The sequence below is a fragment of the Homalodisca vitripennis genome, chromosome 1, assembly GCF_021130785.1.
Source record: "Homalodisca vitripennis isolate AUS2020 chromosome 1, UT_GWSS_2.1, whole genome shotgun sequence".
Classification (NCBI taxonomy): domain Eukaryota; kingdom Metazoa; phylum Arthropoda; class Insecta; order Hemiptera; family Cicadellidae; genus Homalodisca; species Homalodisca vitripennis.
In genome coordinates this window covers 81456449-81474831 of record NC_060207.1, presented here as the reverse complement: position 1 = coordinate 81474831, position 18383 = coordinate 81456449, and the positions used below count along the sequence as shown (strand labels likewise).

Genomic DNA, 18383 nt, shown 5'->3' with positions numbered 1-18383 from the left:
CCAAGTATTTACCGGTTTTTTTTTCACAAGATATCAGCACTATTATGTTTTTAGTAGATATCAGCAAAATTTTACTAACTGACAACACTGCAGTTGTGAGAAGAGAAAATGAACAGATGTTCGGATCAGTTACAGCTGACATGTAAATAAACAGAGAGTGTGTAAAATAGTGTGACATAAAGCTTTACAAAGTAGTGAAATTATTGATAGATAAATTTTTGACATATATATTTTAAGTGACTCTGACATTGTTGATGGTAAAGTGGGTTCTAATGATGTCGAGGAAGAGTTTGAATGTGACAGTGATTTATAATTTAGTGATAGCGAATCTAACCATGAAAATGTCCACTCTCTGTCTTTGAATGGTATGAAATTGTTCATCATTAACCTGACATTTTTAAGTTAACAGTATGTTTATACTTAATAACATTATAATTTTTAAAAATGAAAGTTTATTTCTGAATCAACATAAAATAAACAAATTAACCAAAGTCCAACTAAATTGACATTTTTAATTTAACATAATGTTTATGGTTCAAATATAACAACAAAAAGAATACTTATTTTGTAATTATAAAAAAATAACATTAACTTACCATTTTTAAATGAACATTATCTTTTTACTTTAAAATTTTGTAGTAAAAATATAATGTTATTTAAAAATAAGTTTACTAAAAATATTTGAAGAAAATATACTTTAACTTGCTATTTTTAAAGTATGAGTCTGTTTATGATTAAAATATAATAGAAAAAAAATACCTCTTAGTAAAAAACTGATTTGTAAAAACTTACTCAAGTAGATTTTTAAATTTGACTATTTAAATCTAATTTCAATATATTTCTCATTTTTGTCTACATGGTCTATTTAATAAGTATCGGGCTGGTTCGCTGTATCCTCAACAGCGGTGGAGGGGGGTCCGACTGGTCGGCCTCGGTAAAAGGGTCCCCCACCACTCAGGCGCACTGTAATTCAGTCACTTGCGGGCATGCGTTGGGACAGGATGTTGATTTTTGTGATCTTTTATGTTGTCATTGCGCCAGCATGGTTTGGACTGTCGAACAACACTACACTGTGAAGCTTTTTTTAGACTCAGGAAATCTGAGACCCTTGATTTCATTAACCCTTCAATGAATTGTGACGTACGTGGTACGTTTACGTTATTCCAATGAGCTCGCACCGCGATGTACGCGGTACGTTTTGTGACATTCGATCGTTCGTTCAGCAAATAACCGGTTATTTTTAGACTAATATATTCTAAACGCATACTCGTTTTAAAGCTACTGAGTTGAACTATCGAATGGTTAAGTTATATATCGATTTATTGTTATCGATTCCGTTTAGCAAAACAATCTATAGTGGGTCAGCTGATGACAAACAGTCACTGCGCAGTTCGAGTACCGCCGGCTAAAATAGTTGTCCCACGTGGTTTGTTTACATCATGTATTGTTGTTTTCTATGGTTATAATTGCAATTATGATGCAATTATTATTATTAGTGATACTGTGAACGTGTGTGAATGTCTTACATTCTAATTTGTAAGTGGTTTTGTGAATTTTGAAGTGAGAATAACATCGAAATGTTAGTTTCACAAGACAATGTATTGTGGTTAGGTTTTGATTTTGCTAGTTGTAATAATGATTTAGGATAATTGGAAGCTTAGGAACATTGAATTTATAGTGTTTTATACTTTTATTAGACCACTATTATTGCTAGTACAATAATTTACGATGTCTGGGCCAAGTACAAGTAAAGCTGCAAATGATAAAAGTAGGCTGGCAAGCGACCTTGTTCACTGGGGTAGTGAAATCGATTGGCTTATAGACAGTGATGATTCCTCAGATGATGAAGTTGACTACGCTCAACAAGAAATCCAAAATGAATCTAGGGCTAGTTCAGAATCAGAAAATGAGCCAGAATTGGGCGGAGAGGACACAAATCACAGAAAAAATAAACTTAGAAAGCGACCTGATATGGCTTGGGAGGGAATGGAAACGTTTCATGGACAGAGGGAATTTTTACTGAAAATAGTGGTCCTAATATTGAAAAAGATAGTATTCTTGATACTTTTCAATATTTCTTTGACCACTATTTTGTTGACCTTATAGTTACAGAAACAAATCGGTACGCCGATCAAGAAATGTCACAGAGAGGCATGGTATTTTCACAATTCTCGACAATGTGGAAGTGGGTCCCCTGCACAAATGGAGAGATGTATATCTTGCTTGCCATGTACATGCTAATGAGCATAAATTGTAAAACCAACTGTTAGGTCATATTTTTCCAAAAATCCTATCCTGGAAACAAAATATTTTCCTTCAACAATTACTGGGAAGAGGTTTGAATTACTCAACAAATTTTTGGATTTTAGTGATAACAGTTCTCCTTTGGAAGGAGTTTCAAGGCAGTTGTCAAAAATATTTCCTATTTATCAAGATCTGAATAAAAAGTTCAAAACAGCCTACACTCTAGGTCAGAATATATCCATAGATGAGAGTCTTTTGCTATGGAAAGGCAGACTGGCATTTAGACAGTATATTCCACTAAAAGCAGCTCTCGATTTAGGATAAAGTCCTATGAACTTTGTGAGTCATCAACAGCATACACATGGAACCTAGTTTTACTCACTGATCAACACATGCAGTTTACTTGTCCCCTTATAGATTCAGATACACAAAAAACTGAGGTAATAGTTTTAGAATTACTTCAAAATTTATTTGGTAAAGGACATACATTATGGATGGATAATTTCTATAACAATCCTTACTTGGCCAAATTTTTAAAAGAACAAAGAATTGACTGTGCAGGGACTATCAAACTCAACAGACAAGGAATTACAAAAAATCTTAGAAACGCTAAATTAAAAAAGGGAGAACTGATGGCTGTCCATTCAGATGATGTTGCTGTTTTTAAGTGGTGCGACAAACGTGTCGTTTCTCTCATATCTACTTACCATGATGTGGAGATGATGGTTTGTAAAAAATATAATAAAGAAGTATTGAAACCTGCAGTTGTTGTTGAATACAACAAAAATATGGGTGGAGTGGACTTGAGGGACCAAATGCTGGAAAGTTATTTGATGGAAAGGAAACAGGGCACAAAATGGTATCTGAAAGTGTTCAAACGATTACTAAATATAACAATTCTAAATTCCTATGTAATCTGGAAGGCCAAACATCCAAACACAGACCATCTCTCTTTTAGATTAGGTTTGATCAAAGAAATTATTGAAAAATATCAATCTGGTGTTCCTAAACAAGTACATGGTAGGCCATCAACCTAGCCACCTCCGTCTCGTCCTACAGAAAGGCATTTCATTGAGAAGATTCCTGCTACTGGGAAAAAATCCAATCCTCAAAGAAGATGTGTGATGTGTAATAAACATGGAAGGAGGAGAGACACAGTGTATTGGTGTCCAAATTGTGAGGCAGGCCTATGCCTTGAAGAATGTGTGGTTTACCACACTACCATTAACTTTTAGTGTAAGTAACCATGTTTTGTTATATCTCGGTTAGGATAAATAATTACATTTATTTATTTTATCACTAAATAGGTTTTTTCTGTTCATAGTTAATGTAAAAAATTATATAAAATATCCCTATAAGGGTATTTTATAATTTTTATTGTCCTTATAGTAAAAAGTGTCAAAATAAAGGAAAACGGGTAAAAAAGTGGTGCAGACTGGGATGGACTGGACTTAAAAAAAAATGCGTTGAGGGGTTAAACAGGCTTATGGGGATGATGTCTTAAGCCGAACAAGAGTTTTTGAGTTGCATAAAATGTTTAAGGAAGGCCAGGAGCTCGACGAAGATGACACCACGTTAAATGCCCGACGACTGCTCAAACCGATCCTCAGATGGCCAAAGTGAAAACAGTTTTGGACTCTGACAGGCATTTCGCCCTTATTAGAGAGGAAACTGGCCTTTCAGTCAGAACCATTGGTACCATTGTACGAGAGCGGTTTGTTAAGTCTAACTTTTTGAATAAATTAAAAGACAACTTTCTAATTTTGACCAAGCTGCGTGTTGCAGTCTTGATGATCCGTTCAAAGTAGACAACCTCTTGAATTTTCACGAAATTGGAAAAAATGAAATTCATGTAGTTTCATTCATGTGTGTGTTTTCATGTAGTTGGGTTGTTACCTGTTTTGGAGCATGTAAAATAAAAATAAATAAATAAATAAATAAAAGACTTGATAAATACTATGTGGACTCAGCACCTTCAATTTCAATGGTTAAAAGGTGGTTTACAGAGTTCCATTGTGGTTGTACCTGCAATATGTTGCTAAACGTTCAGGTTACCCAAAAAAATGATAACGCTGGAAGTCGTGGATAAAATTCATGGAATTATATTGGACGATAAGAGAATGAAAGTGCGTGAGTTGGTGAATTGCCAATGCTGTAGGTATCTCAACCAAACGAGTACATCACATTTTACACAAACATTTTGACCTGAAAAAAAAAAAACTCTCTGCGAGATGGTTGGTGCGATTGTTTACTCTCGACTATAAGCGCAACCATGTGACCACTTCAAAAGAGTGTTTAGTAATGTTCAGCTGTAATCCGGACAAGTTTTGGCGCCGTTTTGTAACATGGACCCATCAAAACATGCCAGAGACCAAGGAACAATCAAAACAGTGAGTTACTCGAGATGAACGTGGACCAAAGAAGGCCAAAGTGAGTCTGAAACCGACAAGGTCATGGCCTCAGTTTTTTGGGGTGCACGGAGTGTCATTCACATTGATTACCTTGAGGAGGGTAAAATGATCAACGGCAAATATTATTCAGAGCTTTTGGACAGATTCAACGTTGATTTGAAGCAAAAACGGCCACATTTAGTGAAGAGCTGCTACCCCATCCAAACAAAATTTTATTTGTTAGCATCACAACCTATTCAAAATAATGATTGACAATATTTATCATGCTAATGATTTAGTATCATTTTGAATACCTTTTGTTGTATATTGAGTATTTTATTGCGCTTCCACAATATTTAATTTTAATTTTACATTCAATATTGTGTTACAGAGGTCTGCCCTAGCATACCGCAACACTGGAGTGAGTGTAACACCAGGAGTCACTGGGTTTGAGGCTGCTCGTAGGCATCTTGGCATCTCCACTTCTAGCACCACTTCCCGCTCCACCACCAAGACTGGCAGCAGTCCCTACAGGTAACATAAGTCTTAGTTCTTATCTATATTGTTTTCAGGTTCACATCAAATAAAAACATTGTTAATACTATTTAAATCCTGAAATATTTTATCCTGCCGTAATAAACTATCTTCATACAGCAGATGTTTATCGTGATTGATTGAAGCTTAACCAGTTGATAAGTAACATGACCAGTTAGTGAGGAACATGGCTTTTTTTATCACAAGTTATAAAGATTTGATAATTAGGTGCTATCTTCTTTCTTTAATTTTATTTCTTGATTACCTCTCAGGATTCTCTTGTTTTGTATTCTTTATTCTTATTGTGTTATTGTATGATAATACATTTTAGCAAGTACTTATAAATTTGTAAATGTATGTATAGCCAATAGTCAAATTGTGTCAATTCAGCTAGTCATATGTTGGGGTTTATAATGAATGAGATAGGGGGTCAATTTTTAAAATATCAGGTCTTTTTTTCACATTGTACACATCTTTGGTCACATCAAGAGCTGAGAACGCCGGGTAGATGACGTGAACTGTTTGGGGAGTCCTCAGTTATTGTGTGCCTAACTTCCAACAGCAGGAACAAATGTTTGCTGAATTTGCCCTATAGTTATTGTATAATATTTGTTGTTATTGTGTATAATACTTCATAAAACAAATCAAGGTGTATTTTTACAAACTTTGTTATGTATTCATTTTAATAAATAAATAAAAAACTATTTTATTTATCAAAAAAAGGTGCAAAAACATTGAATTTGGAATGCCTTTTTGTACTTGCACACAAAACATAATGTCTCTGTTTTTAACAAAAAACTACATTTATACGCTTTGTCCTGACATGTACAGAAGTGACACCCAGTTGCGTCATACCTCCACCAGTACCAGTAACTATGACCAGTCTGCCTCCGACGTAGGTCCAACATTCACAAGACGAACTACCGTCACACAACACACGTCTGATTCTGAGTCTGAGGTAAACTGGGGATTATAAATCCTTTCTCCTTCTTAGAAAGTTAGAAATAATCTTTGTAGATACACATTGTAGATTGTTTTGAAAACTATGTATGAGATTAGTAATATTTATTTATTTAGTTGTTTAGTGTAGAAATATATAATAAAGTATAATATAGATATATGGGTAAAAGTATAGCCATTTAATTTATTAATCATATTTATTTGTGTTGTCTTGATATTTTATTTGAAGTATAGTAAAAACTACACTATTACAATGTAATTTCTAAACTCTGACAAAGGAAATACAATTTATGAAATGTCGGTACCGGCAGCATTTTATTTATACATATAATTCCGTGTTTGTTTTTTATGTCATATATTATACATGGGTTTTATTTTGAATTTTATGGCTTTTACCATGGTATAAAGAAAAGAAAATCGTAACAATGGTGTATACACTCAAATTAGCTTCAAACTGAACTTTTTATAAAAAAACTAAAACGAATTTTTTGTAAAAACTTAAATTTGTATATTTTTATAAAACAAAATTTGTTTTTAACAATATGTCTTATATCCTTCATTTGATAAGATAAAAACTACAGTATTTTTCCCAAAAACTTTAAAATATGCTAAAAATAGTCCGGCACTTTGTGAACATGAATTGGGAAAATGTCGGCGGCACTCAAAGGGTTTAAAATTCAGACTCAAATCACAGTATCTGTCTTTACGTGTACTGAAGCAAGTGGTGTTTGAGTGATGTGATTATGGTGTGAAATTGAGGGATTTTGAGTGGAAAAGCCAAAACGGTGACTATAGTATTTGTTTTGTACAGTCAATAAAGTCTCTTGAATAGACTGAGAAATTAAATTTCAGTTTTCATTCGACACAATAAAATTTATTCACTTAATTACAGACCTAACCTGAACAGTGAACTTGCATTTTTGCATTATTTTTAAATTTCCAATTTGGATCTGTGAAGATTTTGTGTTAATGAAATTCTGACAAAATAATAAGCCATTAAAGTAAAGGTTACTTATTACTAGTGTTAAATTACTACAGTTATTTATAGAATCAAATAAAAAGTCAGAACCTAGGCTTACCTGGATTGTACAGATAACTATAAATAAAACAATACTAGACTTTTAATAATACTTGTGCACAACACTGAACAATAATAATAATAAATTAATTAATTTTATTTCATCACTGTAGTTAAATGTGGACTGATTGTAGTGTTGAATATAAATTACATGCTGTTTGAAAGGACCACATGTTGAACTGGATCTGACAGGAGGAAGAGAGAGACTGTTGTCAATACCAGCTGTTATCAGTTGAGATTGCTCAACTGGTTAAGTTACAGCCTCAAGTTCTGGAGGTCGTCAGTTCAAATCCAACCAGTAGCATATACTTTTTGCAAGGCTGATTTTAACTGGCTAGCATATTTAATGTGTTATTGTAATATAAATAAGCTGCAAAAATTTTTATTATCATTTTGACATTTTTCTACAAATTTCTGTAATCAATAAAATAATTTAACTTTCAGTGTAAAACTGACACTTATATAAGTAACAAATAAAGACAGATTATATCTGTGTGCATATGATATTTTTTCGTCTTCCAAATAAAAGTGATATTTAAAATTGGATTTATTTTGTTAACTTTTAATAATGAAAACTGTCTATGACTATAAATCCAAAGACCAAGAAACAAAATATCCTTGTGGAATTTGCCATAAAAATGTCAGATATGGAGCGTTGGGCTGCAGTGGACAATGCAAAATGTGGTTTCATCTAAAATGTTTGAATTTTGCATACTCGGAGGTGAAGAAACTATCAGAGAATGAGAGACAATGTTGGAAATGTCCAAATTGTATAAATATCGTACAAAAACAAAATTTAGAGCTCTGCATTGACCCAGATCTCTCTGAAAGAATAACACAATGCCAAAATGGAGATCAGGATCTTGAAACCTCATTAAATCTTGCAGCTGAGCTAGGAAATGCTCTTCTCCAAGAAAACGAAAATCTAAAACAAGAGCTACACAATGAAAAGTTAAGGAAGTCACAGAATGAAATAGAACTCGAGGATAAACTTAAAGAAACTGAATACAAAGTTGAACAAATAACTACAAAGAACTATGAAGAAAACAAAAGGTTAAAAAATGAAATCGATGTTTTAAAAAATAAATTAATAAACTTGGAAAATAAACGTGTAGAGCTAACTAACACTTATGAAGCAATGGAGAACGAAATCAGTAAAACATGCAATAATTATAAAAATAAAATTAAAACCATGTCTGACACAATAAGAACATTGGAAAATGAAATGAAAAAAAAATCAGGAAAAAGACAGTTCAATGGTAGACAAGAATGAAAATCTCATAAATAAACTACTGAAAAAAGAAAAAAATGTACAAGGAAGAAATTAAAGACCTCAGAGAAATAAATAACAAACTGCACACTGTACAAGCCTCTCAAGAAAAGAATGTTACAGTGGCACAGTCTAACACCGAAAATAATGTATCTGTAGCCCTGTCTCTGCTTGATGGTGAATGGGTCACAGATGATGCTATAACTATATATTTTGATCTACTTAATACTACTATAGACCAAAGAAAAATCTGTTTGATGCTACCAGCCATTGTACTTATTTTGAAACATTCTGACACCATTGAAAATGTTTTAGAACCTTTAAAATTATATGAAAAATCCTACATATTGATGCCAATAAACGATTCTCATTTTTCCATCGGAGACCCTCTTGTTACAGACAGTAAAGGATCAGGAACACATTGGAGTATGTTACTTTATGCAAGAAAAGAAAAACAATTTTTGTATTTTGACTCTTTGGGTACTTACAACCTCAAAGTAGCTGAAGCAGTGGCAGCGAAATTGCTCTTACGCATTGGTATGACTGAACAAGTGAAAATAAAGCTATGTACAATAACAAAGCAGAACAATTCTTATGATTGCGGATTACATATGCTGCTAGTGGCAGAAATGTTACTGGCTCACATTGCGGACACTGGATCAGTGGATACAGACTTTGAAATTCCAAGATTGTATGAAATTGATGTGTGGACCAAAAGAGCTCAACTTGCTTCAATACTGCACAACATGAGGTCTTCTAGTAATATCAAATGTCTAGCCCCAATAATTCTAAGTTCAGCCAAAACTAAACTGAAAAATAAATTAAATGATAAGATTGTACATAGTGAACTGCAGAATAATGAGATGAACCGTGTTACTCAGAAGTCTCAAGCCTGTCAAGTCAAACAAAAAAATAATGGAAATTGGACACAGGTTAAGAGTGGCAAGAGTGTGAAAAAAAACACAAAATTAAATGAATACCCTAAAACTCTTACTAACAAATATGAATGTCTCAGAAATGAAGATCAAGAGGAGATTGATACCCAAGAAGTAGAGCCGGAACATTGTAGAGGCAATATTAAACAGTCTAAGTACTATTGGGAAAATCCTACATTTACATATAAAAAAGATAAGCAAAAGGAAGTCAATGCTCTTGTTTTAGGGGACTCTATGCTGAAGCATGTATCAGTGCCAGACACAGAATTAAAATTCTATCGGGGAGCAACTGCTGGGAACAGATGTGTCAAAGACTTAAAAATGTGAGTACGATTGCAAAAAACCCGAAAACTGTGGTGCTACATTTTGGTTCAAATGACTTGGATTGTCTTGGAAATTCAGAAGATGTAATGGGAGCTATGTGTAAATTAATTAAAATAGCCAAGAAAACGTTCAGTGGTAAACCAATAATTGTAAATAGTATAATTGCTAGAAGAAATACTCCACAATCCTTGTTGCAAAGAACAAACCAAAATATTAGGTGGGCATGTAAAGAACTTAAAGCAGTCTATTTGGATGTTGGGAAGTACATTAATGACTCCTGCCTTTCAAGAGATGGAGTCCACCTAAACAGAAAGGGTTCTATGACTGTCAGCAAAATAATAAATAAAGCAATATTGATATGTGCTCAGCCAAAATTAAAAATTTTGTTGAAGAACTCTGAAAATACAAAGTTAACCAATAATAATGCACAAGATAAACTGACTAGCACCAAAAGTATTACAGTAATTGAAGCCAATATGTCAAAAGAAATAAAAAAAAATAAAGATAACAGATCAGTGGCATTCTCACACTGCATATCAAGCGACTTGAATGACGAAAAAAACATGAGTGCCGGTGTTGCAGTGGTATTTAAGAGTCAGTTTGGGAAACCTACACAGTCAAACTGTATAACCAGCCATCTAGCCTGCCAACAATCACAAAATGGAGCCACTATATACAGTTTAATAACCAAACCAAAATATTTTATGAAACCATCAAAAAGCGACTATGATGAGGCATTTGAACAACTCACTGCTGATTTCAAAAACAAAGGTCTTCAAACATTAGTCTGCTCACCGATGGGATGTATGCGGGACAAAATAACAATTGGTCACTTCATTGAAAATATTTTTGAGTTCCAAAATGCAACTAATGCCCAAATTAAAATCATTGTTTTTAATGAAAAATCCCAAAGAAGCTTGAGAAATGGTATGACTCACAAGGATTTTCTGAAAAAAATTCAGGATACTATTAGTACCAGACAGTTACATAAAATAGTGGAAGATAAAAAAAAGACAGCACCAACTGACTATCTTTCTGCTTCAACACCAACGCCCATGACAAACAACCCACCATTACCACCAGGGAAGCTGGAAGGGGCACACACAGCAGCTCAAGAGAACCAGATGAGTTTCACTGAGCCAGCAGAGACTACACTCTACATACCCAGGTCCTCGCCACATGACAACTCGACGCATTGTTTTACAAGAAAAGACTGCTCTGAGGCAAACAGTAGTTTTAATGATAGCTGTCATTCTAGCAGTATAGGTTTAAGTGATTCTGTTAATGGTGAATTATTGTTAAATGGTAGGCATAAGGCATGTAGTTTAATTAATAACTCAAATAACAATTCTGAAGATTTTTTAATGTTCACAAAGCAAAAAGTCATTGTAAGATAAAAAGGAAACCGAACTACATACAAAATCAAACTTCATATGTAACTGTCTTCCATCAGAACATACAGCACCTGGCCACCAGAATTGATCCTCTGACAATAACTATCCAAGAGCTTGAACCTGACATCATAATTCTGACTGAACATAAATTAAATAGTGATGAAGTTGAAAAACTTAAAATACCAGGTTTTGTATTAGCAAAAGGGTATGTCAGAAAAAATTATGAGGGAGGTGGGGTATTAATATTGGTATCAGAGCATTTAATAAATTACAAAACAATCGTTGATGTTAATTTGGATCTACTGAATGAAGACAAAATATTTGAATCTTGTGTTATTCAGATTAAAATCAATTCAGTAAAATTCTTAGTTGGAGGGATTTATAGGAGTCCATCTGAAAATACTGCAAGTTTTTTACAAAAACTAGACATGTTTTTAGAGATTTTATCCAAAATTTGTGATAACATTGTTATTGGTGGTGATATTAATGTTGATGTTTTGAGGGAGGATAGAAAAAAAAAGATTTTGTCAATACATTGAATATGCATGGTTTTTATTATACAGTTGAAATTCCAACCAGGGTAACAGACAACAGTGAAACTGCAATAGATAATTTTCTCACCAACATGAAAGCTACTTTATTTGATGTAGAATGTATAATAACATCACTCTCTGATCATGATGCTCAAATGTTCAAAATAAAGAAAAATAAAAATGTTAAATTAAAAATAAGTAGAATTGGAAGAATTTTTAGTGAAAGAAATATAGAAAACTTTAAGAAAGACATATCTAAGGAAGACTGGACTAAACTTTATATGGCACCAGTAGATGATAAGTTTACATATTTTTACAACATCCTAAAATATTATTTTGATATAAATTTTCCCTTAAAACGCTTCTTTATTAAACACAATAAAAACCAATGGATAGATTATGAAATAACTTGCAAACAAAAAGAACTTATAAATAAACATAATTTATATAGGAAGAGTAAAAATAACAAACAAATAAAACTTTCTTTGAAGGAACAAAAAAATAAATATAAAAAATTGATTCAAAAAAAGAAAAGAGATTACATTAATAATAAAGTGGTGAATACAACAAATATCAATAAAACTATATGGCAAGTGGTAAATAATGAAATTAGAAACAGTAAGGAAATGTCATTTAAAAATATAGAGCTTAACGATGGTGGTAAAATAATCTGTGACCCTGTTTGTGTAGCTGATTTATTAAACATAAGTTTTGTCGAAATGGTAAAGAAGCATGTTGCTCCAAATTTAAACAAAAAGTCAATTTCTATTAATCGAAATTCAAATTATAAAAGTAAATTTAAATGCAACACTATTGACTGTGATCAACTAATTAAAATAATTGATTCTATTAAGCCAAAATGGTCGGCAGGGTATGATGACATACCTATAAAGATTATTAAAGAGGCAAAACATGCACTTTTAAATCCTCTTTTACATGTGGTGAATGTTTCTATAATAACAGGAAACTTCCCAACTCAATTAAAAATATCAAAAGTTGTTCCTGTGTTAAAAAAAGGAGACAGCAAAAATCCTCTAAATTATAGACCATTGGCAATACAACCTGCTTTATCAAAAATATTTGAAAAGACTATGATGATTCAATTAGTAGACTATTTTGAGAAAGGTAATTTGCTGGATTTGGAGCAGCATGGCTATAGAAAAAATAGATCAACGGTAACAGCATTAATTGATTATATTGAGAATGTGCTAGAAAATTTGGATGAAGGGAATCATACTGTTGGAGCCTTTCTGGATCTGACAAAGGCATTTGATAGTGTCTGCCATAAAACCTTGCTAGAAAAATTAGAATCATATGGTATTGAGGATAAAGAATTAAGCTGGCATCAGTCATATCTGGAAGGGCGACAGCAGTATGTTAGTATTAAATATCTAGGTAATAATGAAATGAGAAATATTAATTCAAGAATAGAAAAAATACAATATTCTGTACCACAAGGTTCAGTATTGGGCCCATTTTTGTTCTTATGCTACTTGGGAGGTATGCCACAGATTTTAACAAATTTATCAAATAAAAATCATTTATGTTTGTTTGCAGATGATATAAGTATGTCGGTTTCTGGAAAAGATTTACAAAGTGTAATAAATACAACAGAATATTCAATGTCACAACTAAAATGTTACTTGAATGATAGAAATTTATTACTAAATTCTGATAAAACAATTCTAATGAAATTTAAATGTAAACAATCAAATGAGATAAATACAATTGGAAATAAATTTGTAAAAGATACAAAATTCTTGGGTCTGGCTCTAAGTAATACATTAAGTTGGACAAAACAAGTAGAAAAAATTTGTCATAAAATGAGTTCTGGAATATTTGCAATCAGGCGGTTATCCTTCTTCCTAGAAATAAATGCACTGAAATCTGTTTACTATGCCTTGATACATCCACACATTTCATATGGCATTGAAATTTATGGTGGAACCAGTGCAAATAACTTAAACAAAATATTACATTTACAAAAAGTGGCAATAAGACATATTCTACACCTTAAAAATAATGATAGTTGTAAAGACCACTTTATTAACCTAAGAATAATGACAGTATATAGTTATATATTTATAAAACTATATTACATGTCAAGACAAATGCAGAGTCTATACCAAGGCAACAAGATTATCATAATTATAATACAAGAAATAGAGAAAATTTTGTAGTAAAGAAACATAATAAAGAAAAATATAAACAGTGTCCGACATACATAGGAATAAAATTTATAAATAACCTTCCAGGCTGTATTAAGAATGAAAATTCTTTTAATAATTTTAAGAAAATGTTGAAACAATTTTGTACAGATCATTCATTCTACTCTCTTGAAGAGTTTTTTACACTGTGACTTGAAAGTAATTTTGTTTGTATTTGCCTACCATTACAAAACATATTAACACCATGGACATAAATATTTAAAATATTATATGTATTATTATACTGTATTAAATATAAAGTATGAATACTCTAACCTGAGTCTTATGTTTTATATTGTAGTAAAGGTAATTGACGCAATTCATGTACATTATGTATAAAAAGAATAAAGGAATTTTGAATTTGAATTTGAAAGTATGATTCCATTAAAATTTAAAAATTGTAATTTTGAAGGAAAAAAATTATGATTGCAGGCGTCATTGGATGGTCGGAGCCTGGAGCTAGCATCTAGTCATAGTTCAGATGAGGACGAGTCAGGACAACACCGCAAGAAGCTAGCTCAGAGTCCTCCTGTATTTCTGCCTCCCACCAATATTCCTCTGAGCCCCTCATTGACTCGGGCCCCTATCCAGCCTCCTCCCCACCTCAACGTCATTGCCAACTCCGAACTGTTCCAGCCCATCTATGCTCCTCGCTGGGCAGCCCAGGCCTGCGTTACTGGTAATCTTCACCACCAATAATATAATAATAAAGTAATATTATATTTATGGCTTTGAATGTGAGTAAGGGCCTTCTATCATCATTGTCAACTCCGAGCTGTCCCAGGTCATTTGTGCTCCTCACTGGGCAGCCCAGGCCTATGTTACTGGTAATCTTCACCACCGATGTTGTTCAGGTATTAGAGTAATATTATACTTTGAGTATCAGTGACTTCTATCAAAAGATGTTGGTTATTTCAACTTTGTATGGTATAGAGAAAGACTTTAGAGATTGTTGATGTTCACATTTTATATAGATATAATACACTATTTGTCAACATATATTACTTACACCACACTATTTTATATCAACCAGAAACCATAACTGCTGCTGTGTACAATGCACAGTAATTTACAACAAACTGTTAAGTAACAACCAGAAATCACAACTGCTGCTGTGTACAATGCATAGTAATTTACACATCAATGTCTGGTAACCACCAGAAACAACAACCACTGCAGTGTACAATGCACAATAATTTACAACAAACTGTTAAGTAACAACCAGAAATCACAACTGCTGCTGTGTACAATGCATAGTAATTTACACATCAATGTCTGGTAACCACCAGAAACAACAACCACTGCAGTGTACAATGCACAATAATTTACAACAAACTGTTTGGTAACAACCAGAAACCACAACTGCTGCTGTGTACACATCAATGTTTGGTAAAAATTTATATACTATTAAACCAAAAAGAAATATTGTTATTGCACAATTACACAACCATCTACCATTTAAAGCTACTACATAGCATTATATATGATACATGCAATGTGTTATTGTAAATTTAGAGGATATCTTGACATCACTGAACTGGATTATTGTAATTTGCATATTAAATCTTGTACTTGTCGTTTTCAAATAATTGATTATACTGTTTTACTAAAACCAAAGTCTTCCGGTTTACACTGTATCAAAATATTGCTTACACAATTAACTTCTTGAAATATTTGGGCCTAGAAATTCATTCTGTTTAACATCTTTTGACTTAAGATTACTCTGAAGATGAAATATTCCAAGAAATTAACTGTATAAGCAATATTTTGACACAATGTAAACCGCCTTAGGTTAGCCTAAGAATTTAATTTATACTGTTTGTTCTAATTATTTCATAAGTTCAGTACAAAACTATTACAAAACCTAATAAGAACAACAGGCTAAAACGTCATTTCCTGACTTACAAGAAATTTAGACTTTCCTTTTTTTGTTCTAAATATTTGTTTAGCACTTCCACTGCCTCCTCTTAATTTTGACAACTTTCTTACACTGCCACCCGTTTTAATGGTTTTTAAATCAATATTATTTTTAACCAGTTATAAGAAAACCATGGGGCTTAAATTTCTTTTAAAGCTGAATTCTTCCTCTTTGTACACAAATGCTCATGCATGAATATTTTCAAACAAAAAGTCTTGTTTTAAAACTTAAAAACATAATGTTTATTGTAAAAAATATAAAGTTGACCAAAAAACATCATCATGTACTAGTCTATAACATAAATATATGTTTAATTATTATTTGCTGTATTCAGTATATCCATTACTGTCACTATAGCTACAAATATTTACAATTGAAATCTACTTATGTTATTTTTTTTTTATGTGGGAACCTAACCCACTTGTTCCAGGGCCATCATAAATATCTTCATTAGAAGCTGAAAATAAACAATAAACTGTACAATTCAATAATAAAATAATTATTTATAAAACACAAGAATAAAAGTCTTTATTACTATTGTGCTGATATTTGTTTTTGTTTTTTTTTTTTAGTAAAAAAAAACATGTCAAGTCCATTGGTAGTCAAATCAGGATCATTATCTGTCATCATGGAATAAATCATCACTTTCACTGTCACTTGAAAATCTGAGTAACTATTCTAGTACTTGAATGTCTTCAATACTGTAACGATTCATTGTTTTTACTCACAAAATAAAGTAATAGCAAGCAAAACAATAACAATATAGATGACGAATTAGCAGAACAACTACAAATTCATAAACAAACCACTTTTTTTTTTTCCGATATTCCAGATGACTGCCAATAATATTTCATAGATCATAATCCATAGAGTAACAAATAAAGACATGGAAACAGCGAATGACTATCAATGCCAAAGTCTAAATACGTTTAAATGCATTTTTATTACTGTAAAAGTCAGCGCCGTCAAAAAAGGTTGGCAGTCTAAAGAATTCTATGTGCAACGTCAAATGACGTTGTCGGTAGAGAAAGTGTTAACTATGATTTTATACCACAACTTTAAAATAAATTTTAATGAAAACAATTAACACAACTTGGAGCATAGCTGTACAAAAGCTTTAGCAGAATAAAATCAACTGTCTATTAGAAAATAAACATGTACAAATTCAAGAACTTTTAACGTTGCGGTTGTTATTTAATATAAGTGAAAGTGAGATGCTAATCTTGTCACAGAGCACATGGGCGTGGAAGAGGGCTATATGCCTCACCGCTGGACTAACATGTCCATGTCAGACAACGAAGGGCCCCGGGAACACAAACTGCTCAACAGCTACTACACCCCACCTGGTTCCGAGACAGAGGACAAGGCTGTGGGTGACAAGTACCTCTTCCCGTACACAGGTCAGTTTTACTGTGTAATATTGCTGGCATTTCTGCTATGGATGACAGGTCTCGCCTATTAACATCAATGAAAAGATTAAATGGAGGTTTTTACATGCTAGTTATAATAACCAAATTCAATCAGGTGGTAAGTTTTTAGTTTTTTACTGTAATACATGTTTCAGGTCAATTACTGTTGTGAAAAAAAAGTACTTTTTCAAATATCACATATTTTAAAATGTATAAACGTACAAATACATGCACTAACAAGGTTATAAAACTTACACAATTATAGCTGTAGTGGCATAGACAATAGACAAATATTTATTGTACAATATGTTTTCTGGTATCACAATGTAATTAAAACTGGTACATAGTCAATGATTGAAAACTATATAACTAAACTTGTCCTAAAACATTACTTTCATACTTATAAAAAATCACTTTTGATACATTGATCTATAAAACATAAAAAAAAAACATTGATTAAATCCAAGGCTAAACCCATTGTACATATTTTTAAAGATATATTTGTACTATTCGTTTTCATCATAAACTATCTTCAAACAATTCATTTACACTATAATATGTTATTTGACAAAGTGCTTCTTTTAATTTTTTTGTAAATGTAGATAAGGGAAGTTTTTTATATACCTGTGGAATATTATTATATAATTTCAAAACCTAGATAAAGAGGACTAGTTTCAAATGGGGGGGGTGGGGGGGGGGGGGGGTGGGGGGGGGGGGGGGTGGGGGGGGGGGGGGGTGGGGGGGGGGGGGGGTGGGGGGGGGGGGGGGTGGGGGGGGGGAAGTTTATTTTGTTTTAGATGCAAATCAGTAAAATAGCATAGTTTTCTTAACATAAGAATTTAGCCCACAACTGTCATAACCCCTTCATGAACATACTAATGTACTCCTATCCTCATCTTAAAAATACCCTGACTAAAACCACTGGACTCAATACTGGTTTGCGTGAGAGCCACGTAATATTTGTTTCATTAAGACTTCTAACCAATGTTCAGTCTAATAGCCTAAACTCAGAGTTTGTTTTATAACACACGGGTTAGAGGACTGAGCGTGATACATTAAAAGCTGAAGAAGTTGAACTTTATAGAGTGTATGTCAGGAGGGACCAATTCACACAGGTTTCAGCCAAATGTATTGCTACACAAACATAGATTTGTAGTTTTGCAAATAAAAAGCTGTAAGTATTGTCT

General features: G+C 32.6%; 1 protein-coding gene across 1 annotated transcript in view; it reads left to right on the top strand.

Annotated features, from left to right (window-relative positions):
- Positions 1-17552, top strand: part of LOC124365573 (protocadherin-like wing polarity protein stan) — a 112749-nt gene extending 95197 nt beyond the window's left edge. Inside the window, exons 48-51 of the mRNA XM_046821569.1 lie at positions 5026-5168; positions 6000-6126; positions 14302-14548; positions 17020-17552. Coding sequence (XP_046677525.1) covers positions 5026-5168; positions 6000-6126; positions 14302-14548; positions 17020-17249 — 747 coding nt within the window. The 3' untranslated portion in view covers positions 17250-17552. The remainder of the gene's footprint in view (positions 1-5025; positions 5169-5999; positions 6127-14301; positions 14549-17019) is intronic.
- Positions 17553-18383: the final 831 nt, after the last annotated feature.